The 17,966-nt window shown below is 32.0% G+C and overlaps 1 protein-coding gene across 1 annotated transcript in view; it reads right to left on the bottom strand.

Annotated features, from left to right (window-relative positions):
- Positions 1–20: 20 nt before the first annotated feature.
- BUB3_4 (mitotic spindle checkpoint protein Bub3) overlaps positions 21–17,966 on the bottom strand; it is a 47,318-nt gene continuing 29,372 nt past the window's right edge. Inside the window, exons 6-7 of the mRNA XM_051216828.1 lie at positions 2,206–2,683; positions 21–617 (exon numbers count right to left, since the gene is read on the bottom strand). Coding sequence (XP_051065446.1) covers positions 318–617; positions 2,206–2,683 — 778 coding nt within the window. The 3' untranslated portion in view covers positions 21–317. The remainder of the gene's footprint in view (positions 618–2,205; positions 2,684–17,966) is intronic.

Genomic DNA, 17,966 nt, shown 5'->3' with positions numbered 1-17,966 from the left:
AAAAAAAACCATTACTTTTTGTTGTAAACATATTCTCATATTGAAGAATGATTCTTGTACATAGTAGAAATAATAATAATAATAATAATATTTAACTCTAGTATATTATTATAGCGTTCCTTGTGTGCATAGTGTTTGTATTGGTCGGTTATTATTATTGTTTGTCTTATTAATTGTTTTATCAGATCTAGGAGGGGGGTTTTTGTCTTATAATGATTTTTAATCTGTTTTCTTTAAAATGTGTTTTATTAGAATAAAAGGGAAAGAGCAATAATGGTAGTAAATCATAGTCTTTATAATAATAATAATAATAAAATCTAGGATTGCATTGCATAAAAGGTGGTTGGATTTACGAAAAAGTGATTTTTCACAGTGGTTTCTTTATGTTTATCTGCTTGTTCTTGTTCTCCTTCTACTGGAGATCGAGAACATTTTGATGCCCAAAATGGCGGTGATAATGCACTTGAAATTGATATGGGTGATATAGATAATTGATCTGTGTGTCGATGTTTTCGGTTCAGTGGGAAATCACTAATATTTCTAGTGGCGCTTAAATCAGTTGGGCTATCAGATGTAGAAAGAGATTCTTCGTGTGTGGAGATTTCTATGTTTTCATTCTAAACAATGCGTTTAAATTGTGACAAAAAGAGTAGTTAGATTATGTAAAAATAATTAATTAAATGAATAGTCAGTTTAACAACTAGAAATTAATTTTCATACCTGTAAGGAACATTTTTACTCAATGGTAATCAAATGTAGAGTCTAACACAAAAGTCGCTAACAACAGAGATCAAAATAATCTCGTAGCAAGAGAAAGGTTTTCTATTAAAATTACATATGAAAGAATACTGAAATTCGAAATCTAAGGTAAGACGGATAAGATGCATTCGCGCTATTGTGACCGGTTCTGATGTGTTTCAATTGACATTTTGAACTAGTGAACGCTAACTGAGTAGTCTAAACCTACTAAATTAACTCGAATCAGCAGTCAGTGGTATCATTCTCCCAGGTCACTCCTACATCCGGTCGTCAAAGTAGGCGGCGTTTAGACATACTAACCATTTCAGTGGGTGAATATTCGCCTCTCAACAGTCAATTCGTCACCATTCTAAATATTATGTCTTAGTTGGTCAAACTGTCTCAAGTCCCAGACGAGCCAAATTGGATAACTTGTATTGTTGAAGCTCCTCTGGTTCAGAACGCTGAATAATATCAGATAGTTTGTTATGTTATCAACACTAAGTACTTAAGCATTTTTTGGTCAGATCAGTCATAAGCGCCGTAGGATTTGGGACATACGCAAACCTAGCGAAATTGCCACTAAATCGCTGCGAGATACAATTTTCAAAACAGATGACGGGATAACAGTAAAAGTAGTAATCGTTGCGGCGGTGGCAGAAATAAAAAAGACTAGAAATAGAGGTGATATGACAAGAAGAAAATGAACAAAATAGAGGGTTTTTAAGATATTAAAACTCAGGATTTCGGAGGAGCATTATATGCACCTATACCATCGTGAGCTGTCATCCAGTATCTCCAATCATTGTTCACAATAATTGCGCAGATTTCGACCAGTTGACCACCTATTAGCATAGTTCATTTCAACAGTAGATGGTTCCACGCCTTTGATTAGTCACCTTTAGTTTCCCTCTAGCTTATTCATACATCCGCATATATTGCGCGACGAATTAGGCGGTGGTTAAGGATTTGAAAAATATTTTGACCTGAGCTATGACTGGCGCATTGTACTAGGTTGTATGTTGATAACGACTGACTTGTCGCATCTTTTCTTCATAATAAAAATATATTCTAAATTTCTTAGCCTACTGACAAAAATAAATTGACTCATGAACTCAACTATTAAATTACAATCACTAGTGACTGGCTTCAAGAGCTATTTCCTGAAGTTGTAGTGAGAAGCCGTGACCAGTGGAGTACCACCGGGTCTGTTGTGTGATAACTCACTGAAGACAATGGCGGACGGTGACGCAATTTCGTGGATTGGTTGAAGGTAGACATTAACACCGTTGGATGCCGGCTCAGTGATCTATATGTTAAGCGCTCGCGTGTGAAACCGAAGGTCCTGGGTTCGAATCCCGCGAGCGTGGATGCCCACTGTTGAGGAGTTCCATACTTCCAGGTTTTCCATGGTGGCCTAGCTTAAATTGACTCATGAAATCAACTACCAATAACAAGTAAACTTACCTTTGTATTAATTGCATCGTTATCTGTAGATAATGTAAGATTGTTTAAATGTTGATGAGCTTTAACTAATTGAGCGGCTAGAAATAAATTATTTTTCCGAAATTCTTGATCAGATAATTGCCATAATTCACAAAATGCCGTTAATGATGATGGTGATAAGTTATCACAACCAAGATTAGCCAATCTCAGCCATTCTTGACTGTTGTTCAATGCACCCCAGTTGAAGTTTGATGATATAGGTAATAGGGGTGACGGTAAATTATTATTGAAATCTGATGGAACTGACAATCTCGTAGTTAAACAGTGAGAATGTTCTTGTGTAGAATCTGATATATTATTTCCACCATTTAAAATTTGGTTAAAACTTAAATTCATGTTAGAATTAATGTTACTGTTACTATGATTAGCAAGTAAGGCAGCTGTATCGAGATCATGTGATAAGATCATTGTACGTGTAGGTGGATCTGGTTGTAATTTCCTGTCATTTGAAAGTAAAAAGGGAAACAAACAATGGAAACTGGAAATAACAAAAAGTTCAAAGAAAAAGCACTTTAACTAAAATCATGATTTAACGAAAAAAAATCCTTTATTCCTAATACATTTAACTTAATTTGTTTCGAAATAAACATATTGTCTGCTATGATTTTTTCATAGTGAAGGGAGAAAAAAAACTGAACAGGGTACAAATGCTTTAAAAAAGATTTGGTTACACGGAAAAAATTTTTGTTTGTGAATTAGATCTAGGCGTAATCTGTCTATCAAACTTGTGATACCTAAATGTCCAAGCTCGAAAAAAAGTTAATAGTGTATGCCATCATGTACATGTCTAGATACCTGTGTGACATGTGTTTTGCACCTAAATGGAAAGTACGTCTGGGAAACTGGCGGGATCTGTGCCTACATCCACTTTTTATGGTGAGTAGTCAAAAACAATTGAATATTTCATGTTGCTGGATGGTATGAGTGCTGGTGGTGGCGGGAATAATCATATTTATCTACGTGTAGTAAAAGGCGTTGTGGCTTATGTCAGCGCAGGACATAATTAGAGGCGTCACGATGTTAATCTTGCTGTAAATGGTCGAGTTTACAACGGGTTTTTTTAGAGTAACTCACTCCTATGTTTATGAAACCCGGTATCTAAATTGCGAATACCGTTTATTATCTGTATTTGGTCATCGTTGTCTCTGAAGGATTGCTGACGTTTAGCAGGAAAATCATATTAGTAATGAGGTGTTTTCGGTCGCAGTTACAACTCATTTGGTTTCACCATCTTAAAACATCAGATTCGGTGACTTAGACATGTCTTATAAATGTTGTCCCAGTGACTTGCACTTTGCGCATTATTCGCTGACTCTGAAACTTTGGGAAAAGTGGAGGTGATCAGTTTATGACAAAGTGCCGTGGTATAAAAGTGTGTTATTCAGGACTGGCACCTGTTATTACAATTAACTCATTCACCAAGTACTTGGATATAAGCCATATTTTAAGCATGAAAGCTAATGATGCTACCTAGTTACCTTAATCAAAATAAGTGGATCATGGTTCGAGACAGGGATTTAATTGTTGAAAAGCGGACGCAATTAACAACCGCTCCATAATAAATGTACTTTATATATGATTAACTAATAACTCAGTTGTGATCACGACTCCTCAATTGAAGTCCTAAAGATAGCTTGAAATGTTGTTAGATATGATACAGAAGAGAAGTTAATGGCAATCTTACTGAATCTCCTATTAAAAATACAATATTATTCATTTATTTACTGATTATATTACCCTTCTCTCTTTTATTCCTCGTTTATTTTTATGGTGCATACTTTCTTTTTTCGATAACTTTGTTGTACCAGAATGTATGTATGTATATGAGGTAAATAAAATAAACAGGAGAACAATGTTCAAATTGATTTTAGCCTGTGGGATTACATCCATTTCACAATCGATTGGTTTTATACACATAACAGTGTGTCATATAGACTTTACAGGCAACCAATTTAAAAGAGAATCAATACGTTTAAAGTAATTCATTGAAATGGACAAATAAATCAATCAAGAGAATATTTTAATTGTGTATTATACTTGGCAGCTTGCTTAAATATCTAGGTTACCTGTTCCTACCATCTAGATATTTCAACAATTGATTTGTCTTTTTATTTGTTTTAACATATCATTATGTCTATGAATCGCATAACCTATTCAGGCGCGTATATTGAAAGTTTCCGACCTTTCATTGTACAAGTCACAAAAAATTATAATCATCAGAGATATTGTGATGGCTGGCAATATGGATTGATAAGAATGAACATTATTAAAGCTCAAAAATTAAAGGGAGATAAAGAAAAATCACAGCCGTGTATTTCTTTCCAATATGATTATCTTCAACTACAACTAATCAGTGTTAATAATATTAATAATTTCACTCAATGAATTAAACAAAACAATCTATGCAGAATGAACCAGCATACATTTACGTATAACATTAATGGATTAGAGTTTTAAAAGTTACACAATTCTGATATATAAAGGCATCATATTACATTATATACTCTCTCTCTCTCTTCCCTTAAACCAAGAGATTAAAATCACTTCATATCATTCTTTCAACGTACTAAATCTTTCTTCCTGTAGTATATCCTTATATGTAATCTTTCTTTTATATATTACCACCCTTGACTTAACTACTCTTATGAACCCGATGTTCATCTTGCTGTGCTAATGCGGTATGGCAACTTGGACCGATGCATATGTGTGCCTGATCCTACGTTTTAGGCTGACTGATCATATTACATACAGTACAATATAAATCAGTATTATAATATTCAATGTTATCAATTATTTATTTATCCTTATCTATTTTCTTTATTATACAATAAATGATTATCATCAGAAGAATATTTTTCTCTGTAGAATTACCCTATCACAAAAAATTTCACAATATAGAATCAATGTTATCATGAACAATGGTATATAAGTAATATTATATGTTAATGTATATGATGTGGTTTATGATAAATATAAAAATAAATAATAAATAATGTAAACTATCCATGAACTCATTAACGATAAATAAATATTAATTTCAATATTATTTATCATAGAATAGGATTAAGTGTAATAGACAAGAATGAAAATAAGCAAAATGTTTGTTTTCTTTTTATATATTCAATCTATCTTATTATTATGATGGAGAAAAATGAAATGTGTTAACAATATTCATCATTAATTAATATTAGTTAGGGTGTTATTGAGAACTTAAATAAGAAAAGAAGGGAACATGGAACAATTGTTTTGTCTAATCTAATGTATGTTCCTATTTTTAGTAGTAGTTATCCATGTGACTCCATCCAAGATATTCAGATCTTAGGTTAAAACATTAAATAGTATAAAAGTTCTATTTTTAGTTGATTAATAACAATAAAAATGACGATAATTAGGTCAAATGGTAATCGATTTTCTCTCTCTCTCTCTCTCTCTCTTAAACTGGGCTTATGATAAGTGAACAAAGTTCGGAATATGGATTTACACATTAGTAAAAGAACTCATATGCGTATCAGAAATGTTAGAGATTTAGTGTTGATATGTATATATGTGTGTGAATATAGAAAGATCACTTAGTTATCAATAAGTAGGTCACAGGTACGAAACCTGCATGATCATCACCACCACTCCCCCCCTTTTAAACATGTACACACTTCAGTTTTGAAATATATTTACTGAAAATGTGTTGTCTAGAAAGACAATGAAAAGCTTCGAAATTAAACATAAAACTTACAAAAATCCTCATCCTGAGCTAAAAATAATTTTCGATCATTTTAAATGAACAAGAATGTCGACAAAATCTATCATTTAACATGCAAACGAAAAGACTAATTCATCGCAATACTTTCACAAAAAATACTGGTAAACAATCTTTAGGAAAAAAAAGAGTAAATACTTTTCTCTATGCTGAATATAATTGGTACTAACATTTATAGGGAAATAATTTGTTCATTAGCTTTCTACCTTCATGTATGAGTTGCATAAATAAACACCTTAATTTTATATACCATGATATTGTAAATTAAGTGTACATGAGTGTATATATGTAGTTGGCTAAGTGGTTGTATTACCAACCAACTTTTAACCGAATACATTACATAAAGCCTCAGTTTGATCATTCGAGTTGGATATCACGCAGTTCATTCAAATCGACAGTTTGATTTAAAGATGAATACAGAAAAGTTGTAAATGCATTATCTGAGTTAAATTATTCATTTCGTTTTTTTTTAAATGAAAAAGCATTAACAAGGCTAAACGAAGAGTAAGTATACTGTGCAGCAGTTTGATCTGTATTACTCTACAACTTCGAAACATGGTCTACGAAAGTAAAAGAAATGAGTAAGCTGTAGGTTTTTTAACACGTGTCTTGGATCCATTGCTCACGTTTCACAAAGCCACCGAATGAGCATTGTTGAGGTTAGTCACAAGGTATTAGACAAAGATAGTGAAACGGATGAGTAAATTGCAAATCATCAACTGAAATGGTCAGGATATGTAGCATCACATTACGAAGTCATTGATTATTATATTGAGCTATGTAGGTAAATGCAAGGATTCGTGAGATAACCCCGATAAATGGTTAGACACGATAGGTGATATGATTCAAAATCAGTCACAATAGTGTGTATGCATTCACTCTTTATCCTCCTCTCGAACTTAATTCCCAATATACCTTCGTTTTTTAATCGTGTTCTGAATATAATCACTCTATCATATTACGGACGTGTCAAGTGTAGCGCGATGAGGTATGATGGAAGAAAAATTGTTCAAAAATACTTACAAATGAGTGATTAAATAACTGAAAACATAATCATAATCATTGACTACAATACACTCAGGTGACTTGACAAAGTAGAGTTTATCTCTAGTTCAATAAAACAATATATATATAATATAGAACCAATCTTTAATTTTCAATAGCCAGTGAATTATTATTCCAAGATGTTATTATCTTCTTTTGTTATTGTTAGCCTTCATGATAAGAATAATAATAATAAAGGGAAAAAGTACATTGGGACAATAACTACATTTTACACACATTCCAAATAATATACACACCTCAACTTTTAAGAATAAGCTAAACAATAGTAGGTTTGAACAAAACAAACGATATTTTTATTACAACAGAATAAAGTCAACAACTGAAACATTATTGTTACAATAACAATAGTAAATAAACTGTGTATATTTAAGGTGAATTTACACCATACACAAACAAATACAAATATACGCACACATATATACAAACATAAACAAACATACATCTATAGACATGGATAAAAATGAGATACAATTTCCGAAATCAGAACACAAAAACAACCATGGACGCACACAAATCATCAACAACGTCAAAAACAATAACAAAACACACGGAATAAAAGAACAAATTAAGGACAAGGTCATCCTTATTATTATGATGATGATTACTATTGTTATTATTATTTTGGTGATGAGCGTCAACAACAAAACAACATGATATTTGTCGTAGTTCAAAAAAACAGGCGAGAAAAAAAGTGAAAGAAAGAGAGAAGTTGATCCACAACAAATAAAAATAGTGTTTATAACAACAACACAATTCCAAAGTAATAATCCATTTGTGAACAAGAAATAAATAAACAGTAGAGTGAAAAGAAAGAATTGTGATTTTATCAGTATAAGGATTTTGAAGATTGTTGAATGTTATTGAGATCATGAACGGGTCTAAGTTAGACAATCATTGAAAAATTGGACAGGATTGAATGGATGTTCTGTCCTAGTATGGGGTTTTTCAGTGAAGGTATGCATTCATGAGACTACTACGGGGAATCAAACACATTCGGTCCCACATACCGGTATCTAATGTATGTGTCTAACTTCAATTCACGATGTTGCATGATCATTTTTTATTGTCTTCAGTGTGTACCTTCCTCATATCCAACACAGTTGAAATCCACTGATCACGGCTTCTAGCTAGAGCTCCCGAGATTTCTTGTTGAAGCTAATCACTAGTGAGCAGTTGATAATTATCAGAATTGCGATTATGAAGACGCTCGCATAATACTATGAGCTAATAGAAGTTAAGCACGAAAAACCATTGGATTCCGGTTCAGTGGTTTTGTTATAATTTCTCCTATTGCAACCCGACTATTCCTATTGCTTAGTATTTCTGGACACCGATTTACTCAACGAGTCCCCAAATCAGAACACGGTTGAACGGGAATGAAATTAGATTCCAAATAACAAAGGTAGATGGAAGTAAGGAGAACAATAAGAGAAACGTTAGTATATTTATTTTTTACGTGAAAAGATTCTAGAGTCTTCTCCAAGTCTCGACCAGCGCTGATTGGATAAGAAATAGCCAATCAGCGTGCACCAACACAATCGTGCACGGAACGTGCTTTCATCCAACCTATGTCGCGCTAACGTGTTAGGAGGTTAAGAGTTCGCGTGCGAAACCAGACGCTTCGGATTCGATCCCTTGGGGTGGTAAATGTGCAATGTCGAAGAGACCTGTACTAGAATGAAACAGCTATCCAATGCTCCCATACTTATCTAACTTAGATTAGATCATGATCTCACTAATTGAGATTTTATTCTGCTTAAAAGGCTCATACATTTCACTTATATACAAATATATATACACATACACGCACACAAAGTATATACCAACAACTCATATGGAATATATACTTTAAATTAAAAAGTAATTTTTCAAAGAACATGGATGATACTCAGAGATTTCCTACGATAGTAGAACAATAAACCCAAATAACAGATTCGTAACAACCAAACAAATAAAACTAGTAAGTACACAACTGATCAAATAACAAAAATACCAGATCAGAATGTGTAAAATATGAATTAAACACGGAAAAATAAGGCGAGGCAAACAAATTTATCGATTATATAACAATTATCTGTCTCCATTTAACTAGCTTCAAGCATATATATATATAAGGTTAGCCGTAATGTTTTACAGTTCAGTAACAAGTTTTTTATTAAAATCATGGACCAATCAATGTCAGATCACCATTGGAAACCTGCATGGCCGTTTCGTCCTAGTATGGGGTTCCCCAGCACTGCACACCTACGACCCCGCATGTGTGAATACAACCCAAGACGTTTGGCCTCGCGCAAGAACGCTTAACTTCTAAACTACTGAGCCGGCATCCAGCGGTATTAATGCCTTACTTTAATCAATCCACAATGTTTTGCGAACATCTCCCATCTCGCTGGGTAACTGTCTCACATTGATTAGTTCATTATTTTAACTAAACTCAACAATCTCCACAGACCTATACTCACAGTAAGTGTTTTATTTTCTCCAATTTCGTTCATGATTCCGTTAATCTAGCAAAAGAGTGAATGACGCACATTAGAGTGTAATTATTATCTGAGATTTCAATTCAGACCTTAAATTATATTAAATTAGTGTTTTTTGTCAGAAACGTTGGGCTGTGGTGCTCTCTATTAACATGTTTCAAGACAGATATTTGCGGATATAGCTCAAAACACTTGGAATGGAACATTTAATGACAATTATATTCTAATATGAAGCACTTATCTACTACGTGAACGAAAAAAACCGACCAACAGTGCTGGATACAACGTAATTTTTGAATAATGAAAGCATCTCGGATAACACCACCCATATATTTATATATACATATATCTGTTAGAAAAAAACACGGTTGTTCGTCATGGAAAACATCGATTTAGGCAAGAAATCAGTTAAAATTTTAAAAGAAATTTATGAGAAATTGTATACTATGTACGATGAAATAAAGAAAGGAAGTAATTAACAACAAATACTTAATCCATATTCAACTTTTTGCTAACATTCTGGTCAGTTATTCAACACAGAAATGTATTTGTATGACATTTTTATAGCTGACATTTATATCTATTTCATTCGCCCCCAAATGCCCTGGTACGGCCGAGAGTGAGGGGAGTCCGTTCTCCCTCTCGATATCCTTTCACATGGCCACGCGTATATAGCCTCTGCCAGGGAAGTCCTACTCACTACCTTCTCACACCACGGGTGTTGTTTACTAAAATGAGAGGACGAAAAGTGAATGTCCGGCGCTTTAACCGGATTCCAAACCAATGGTGCACATGGGCTCCAGTATCCTGTGGGAACAAATGACGTATGAACCAATTGTTGGTCACCGGCTTCCATGGGACTGCATCTCCTCACGATGCTCCACTGCCATGTGGGTCAGACCTTTAGGTCAAAGGCTCGGGGAGTGGCCCCCTAAGAAAACCACCTGCTTCGGTCCGGGCACCCGGGCAGTATTACAGCCCTCACACATATCGAATGAGATTTGTGTGGCGCATATGTATTTGGTGCCTCCTTGTACCAATGTCTGTGTTAAAATAAATAAATAATCTATTTCATTCTACTGATTATAAACATATGTTTGCTAAACATTTCATGTTAAATTAGAAAAGTACTGAGTTTGTAAAATGCTTAGCAAAGAAAATTTACACTGAATAAATCTCTTAACAAATAGCTCAGTGATGATATATTTGATTGTATAAAACAATCAAATCCTGTGAGGATTGTATGATGTTCTAAAAGGATGTAGGTTTGTCCTTTTGTTCAAGGTTATGAATTATAAGTTAAAGCATTCAGTGTTTAATTAGTAAGTTACGAGTTCAAATCTTATTATATCTAGCTCGATTTAAGAAGTATTCACATTTGAAATGTGGCTCAATACAGAGTACACAAATTCTTATTAACTAATTAAAGTGTTTTGTATGGAAGTGAATTATATTTTAGCGACGGGATACGATACCAACAAATATTATTGAATAATGAGAACACAATCAACTCAAAGCAACAATCATTGCAAAATGGTCCGAAAAAAAGTCTTCGGGTTCACAATCATTCATACTCGAAATGTGAATTAGTATAAGTTTCTATGTGTAAGCACTAACCAACATACTCAAATTTTAACTGAATTATAGTACACTATAAGTGTGTAGAATTTGAAAGAAATGTTCACTTGTTTCATAATAACTGGTACGCTGAGTTAATCAAAAATCAGCCAAATGATAAACGTACATGATTGGGAAGAAAATGGCTTACATTTCCTAGGAGTGAGGCATACACTAACAGTAGCTTGATTTTATAAGGCACAGAAATATTTTCGTATGGATGAATACAAAAATATGTTTATTTGTTTATTCAATATACTTCCTCCTCATACTTCGTCTTTTTTCTCGATTAGCTGGTTAGGCTCGTGTACAAGGAAATTTGCTTATCAGTATCAAAAACAAAGACCTCATAACATAGCAATAATTAAATAATATTATATACTTGTAATATTATAATGAATGACAAATTGAATTTCTTACATTCCATGACTTAATTTAAGAGTACCATTTGTTTTTCTCTAACAAAATTTTTATCAGACCTTATAATGAATGATAGACAATAAAGAAAATGCCATTTGATTTAAAAAAAAGTAATTGTTTGCAAAATAAATTCATGTTTATGTTTGTTTTACAATTACTGAAATTTCACACGACAATGTAACAGACTCTCGTTCATACTCTATGTGTAAAATTTATGTCAGTGATAATCTCAAAAAAAGATTGCTGAACGGTAATGTTGTAATTGTTTAATCGTTAATCACTAAGATTATTTCAAATTGACTTTTTTTTACATATAATGTGGTGTGTGCTACTTAAACCGACAGACATAAGTAGTGTGTAGCAGAAAATTGAGGTGGAATGTTTACCGACAGAAGACTGAAGTTAAGAGAAGAGCAAGGAAAACAGAGAGCAATCGGAGAATGATGGAGTATGTAGATGATAACTCAAGGAAGATATGCAAATGATGTGTTCAACGTGTGATTTTAATATTTTACTAAGACAGTGTGTAATTTTGTGTAAGGCAATAAGTTAGTTTACTGCATCTGAGTTTTTGCACACTACAATACTATCCTCTATATGATTGGTGCCGAATTTCTGTCAAGTTATTCATTCAAATATTGACGAATATCCATAGAAATTATTTTGCAATCTCTAATGTATAGATGACGTTAACATACTCTCATTCATAATAGTCCTATATTTTTAAGAAAACAATTTACACCCAACTTGTTCAGTATGTCACATAAGTTTATGTAATTACCATACAGAATTCTCAACAGTAAAATTGCAAAACAAACGTACAAAACAAGTAGTGTTTAATTATCATTCAAAATCATTTATGAATATTTAAAACCATCAGTCATGGTCCTATGACATAGCTTTTCATCGTCGAATACACTTAGATGTACGAATTTTATAATAATAGTTTCTAGTTCCTTTTTTCAAATAAAAACCCAGAAAAGGATAATATATATATGTAAACTACTGTGGTAATGCTTCATGAGCGTCTACGTAAATTAACTTCATGATAGAATGTAAAAATATTTTATAAGGGCGCGAAAGTATATGGAATTAGTAGGTAATAATTAGTGAATTCAAACGAATTTAAAACAGGAAACGTTTTGATAATAAATAGATGTTTGAAAAGAAAAAAAACCTGATGATCCAGAACTGTGAGCATGAACAAGCTTATAACCTGTATTGATCTCATTATTCATGTATTATTATTATTACTATCATTATTATTACTATTACCAATACCATTTAATAGTTTAAATGCAATATTAATTACATCTGACCATAACTATATAACTATTCAATGATCAATTTTCTCTAAATTATTTAAACAAAAAGTTATAAATCAAATTTTGTATTTCGACAAAAGTATCACACACACGCACACATAACAACATTACAATGGTGAATTTCTTCTCAAAAGAAAATATTCTATTTTAACAAAGTAATATGAAAAGATAATAAACAAACACAAAGAATGTAGAATCAGTTCATCGTAGTTGTTAGGGTCTATACACTTTTTTTAAAGTAGAAAATCAAAAAGGATAACCATTTAACCGTTATTAATAGTAATAATAATAATAATAATAATAATAGGCGAAGAAATATTTTGTTTCTTTGTTTGTTTTTTTTCATAAAAAAAGAAGGGAAAAGAGAGTAGCAAAAAATAGAAAAAAAAACAGTTCAATTAAATTAAATCTAATTAAAATAATAATGAATTTTATTTATTTTTCATGAAAAATTAGAAAAAAAATTATTGATAATATTTTATTTCTAAATAAAAATTAGTATAAAATTTAAATGATTAAAATTTATTGAAAATTGAATATAACCGATTTGAAGAAATAGAAGAATTTGTTAAGATTAGTTCAACAGATTATTGTTATTTATATTATCATTGAATAATGACTTAATATCAAAATTATGATAGATTAAATATACGAACATTGGTACCAAATAGGAAATATATATATATATATATATATATATATATATATATATATATATATATATATATATATATATATATATATATCAATATAGAAATAATTGAGTTTGTATATGGACTAAGCTACTGTACGGTTTCTCAAGCCAAAATAGATAGTTTTCTTGTGATGTCGGGGTACCGGTTGGGGCAGTGGAACAATATTAGAAGATGTAGTCTCATAATAAACCGGTGATCGAAATTAGGTTCATACACTATTTTTTCCCTTGCGATCCTGAAGCCTATGTATACCATTGGTTTTGAATAAAAAAATTCCAACTTTCCTAGATAGATCCTCTGCATCCATCAATCCAGTTTAAGCGCCGAACATTCACATTTTGTTCTCCCAACATCGTAAACAACACTCCAGCTGTGAAGTAGACAGTAAGACTTCCCTGATAGTGGGTATATACGCGTAGTCATATGAGAGCATTTCGAGAGGGGAAGGGGAATCTACCTACCCTCGGATGTACTAGGGCATTTAGGGGGCCTAGTGAAACCTATTAATTAGAACTATACATCTTACTATTCCTCAATTATTGTTAATTAATCACGTACTATCAGCCCATTTTTTAAACGATCGTTTCTTATTTGTAATGGGTTTCAGTCTGATAATTCACATATTTAAACAAATGAGAATTTTGAGATAGGATGCTCGGTCCCTGAAATATAAGACAAAAAATGGGCTTCTGAATTTAATTTGGATTCAAGGCTGAAATTCAATAGACTAATAGAATTTAGGATTACTCCGGACTCAAACTAAAGTTAACCATATCAGATGAAGGGTGTAATAAGTTGAAGCTTGGGATGCTGGCGAAATTCAAAATAGTATACCCGAGATTAAAGGAATTATAATTGGAATTCTGATTACCGAATCTAGCAAGAAATATAACTTAGTATTTCTAAGGTATGACAAACTAGATACATAAAAAGGATTTGCCTACAGAGGGCAAAAACTAATAGTCATTGTTTGGGAGAATGCATATTACCGTAGTAGTACATATAATATTCTGCACTATAATCTCTAGGACGGTTATTGCTTGAAATTTTTCCAGAAAAATATGAAAAAGATAATAACGTAGGCTTGTAGAAAAGTAGTTCAATATGAAATTTTTTTACCGAAGAATAAATTCAACTGTAAAGCGACTGAAAACCAGGAAGCAATGAGTAATGTTTCGTCCAAGTTTAGGATTATCAAACAATGTAGATCGAAGACCCTACCGGAGATAAAATCTAGAAACTTTAGATTCTGTAGTAAGCACAATACTTTTCAAACAGTGAACCATCATCATATGATCTAACCTTACCAACATTAAGTCAACTATATGCAACGTAGAATTTGGTACATATGAGCATTGGTTCAAGTAGCCAGTTACACCATACACACATGGTGAAATGAAATTATAAAAAAATTTCAAATAAGTAGCAGTAGTGACAATATCAGTAATATTAAGGATAAAGTATAGAAAGATGAAAGTAAGGTATGGAAAGATTCTCAGACACAGTATATGAGAGAAGACTAGGAATGAATGCATCATCGCCACTGCGATCAATTCTGAACCACATCACAAGTTCTTCAACTACTGATTACGACAATCCTTTCGATATCAACAAGAAAACCCGCGTCTACCTACATCACAACGGACCAATAGTCAAGAACCATGACAAACACACGATATATAACAACTGTCATCCAGTGTCTTGATTATAAATTTTCCACTTCTAACACAGTTGAACATGAACCTTCATAGTTTCTCATTAGTAACATTAGAATCTTGCTTGGTACTAATCACTAGTAAGAACATTATTATTCAAGAAAGTGATATGTATGAAGAATGTTAAAATGGAATGTTGTTTCTATCACAGACGAGTTTCAAAATAAGTGAGAAATATCTGTTCTACCTCCCATCTGCACTGTAAGTTTTTAAAGGTTTACAAGTCGAATTAAATTCGTAGTAAAACGTATCATTAATATAATAGATTTTTGTTGAAGAAAAAACCAATTAGCAAAGGTCTATTTGAATATATCATTAACAATAAGTAACTAAATTAGAAAAGAAATATTACGGTTAACACTATTATTATATGATTAGAGCATATTGAAGAAAGACAACCATTTAAATCAAGATCATCTCATGAAGAAACAGTTAAAATTTCCTAACTTAACAAGCGAAGTTAAAGGGAGAATACTCATGAATTGTCTATAATTAATCCAAGTGTACTACAAAGTGGATATGTGAATGCAAATAAACACACACAAATAAACATACACAAAAACACAATAGCAACTACTATCACACACAGTGATGATACATTTAAATACATATCTAAACATAGGCATAGATATACACTAACAAGATCACTCTAGAACACGGACATTAACACGCAACAACAAATCCATAAACACATGAATGAGCAAATTAATTCAATTATTTTTACACAAAAACACAACAATCCAATATTTAAACAAATGAATGAATGAATAAATAAATAAATAAACAATACACTATCATCACACCAAAGCACATACACAACAAAACAAAATCACCATTACATAATCAACGATAAACAATCAGTCCACGCAACACACACACACACTGTACAAACAATACACAACAATAACAATAACAAGTACACAGTTTATTGAGTATTCAAACAAACAAACAATACAACACAATACAATACAATACAATATACAAGCATACCACACATCATATCACAACACAACGCAACACAACAAAAACACAAATAAGACAATCGTCAACTAATGAACTAATGTCTTCAGCTGATATGGATAGATGAAGATCACGTGGCGTTGCACTACTATTACAACCACTATTAACCAATTCATTCACTCAGCTGATTTTGAGTTATAGCCCAAATGAACTAAATTTCAACCACATCGATAACGCACAAAAGAACATAATAGTAATAGTAATACTACTACTAATAATAACAATAATAATAACAATGGAAAAGCTATAATAGTGATAAAAGAACAAAACAAGGGAAAGAGAGTTGATCAAAATGTTGTATTCTTAAGAAAATCAAATAGGAGTCAACATGCATTTATAGGGGAAAAATCAACTGGAAAGTTTATAGAAGATATTTTATCCATATTTGTCTTCTTTAACAATTATTATATGCAATTATATAAATACGCATAAATAAATAAATATACACAAACACGTAAATAAAATCGTAGGAATACCCACTACCTAACACATACACACAGGTACACTGAACCACAGATTATCAGATAAACAGCGAGCGAGAAAGAGAGGAATGAAGAGAGAGAGAGAGATTACACTGTATGTTTATTATTATTATTATTATCGCTATAATTATTTTTGTGAAAAGTGCAAACAAATTTTACAAGGAATACACAACCGTCATCATCATACATACACCACTACAAACAACAACAAAATAAACAAATGAAAAAATAAATAACACATTGAACAAATAAACAAATGATGATAAGAAATATGCGGAAAAAAATACAAGGATAATAATACACAATAAGAATTTTACATTTTCAAATAGAGTACAACTGACAAACATTATTGCATTTACACGTAATAATCGTACATTAATTAATACGATACTGAACATATATATAAACAAAACCTAATGTATATGCGCACATTATAAAATGCACGGAGGTCACTTGAGGACAATACTATTATTATTATTATTATTATTATTATTATTATTGTTAGTAGTAGTAGTACCACTACTGTTACACTAATAATAATGATATAAACGTCATCGACTATAACAAGAATGGTAAGCATAATAATAACGAAAATAATAGTAATAATAGTAATAATAATAATAATAACAGAATTGATACTAGTCATCCGATTTATTTATTTTACAAAAACAACACTGACCTGGTTTCTAACATTATATATATACATCAAGATGAACCAAGCAAGCAATTGTATCTATAAAAAATAAATGATCATCTTTTCCAAGAATAACCCAACATGAATGATAAACATTCAACTTAAAGAACCGTTTAAATATTGTCCAAGATGGTAAGATTAGCTCCTATTGGAAGGATAAATTAACCAGTGAGAAGTATTGTGAACTTATCTCGATAATGTATGTGTATATAACACACCACATCAACAATTTACTACTTATATTGGTAGGGCAATAATAACTGATGTCAGAACAGTAGATATGAAAGTTTTTGATTGAGATCATGAACCGATTGATGTTAGACCACCACCTTTGGAAACCTGGAGGCACTGGACGGCCGTTTCGCCCTGTTGTGAAACTCCTCAGCAGTGCGCATCCACGATCACGTTAGCGGGATTCGGACCCGGGGCCTTCAGTCTCGCAAGCGAACGTTTAA

The sequence above is a fragment of the Schistosoma haematobium genome, chromosome 6 (assembly GCF_000699445.3).
Source record: "Schistosoma haematobium chromosome 6, whole genome shotgun sequence".
Lineage (NCBI taxonomy): Eukaryota > Metazoa > Platyhelminthes > Trematoda > Strigeidida > Schistosomatidae > Schistosoma > Schistosoma haematobium.
This window is presented reverse-complemented; position numbering and strand designations above follow the sequence as displayed.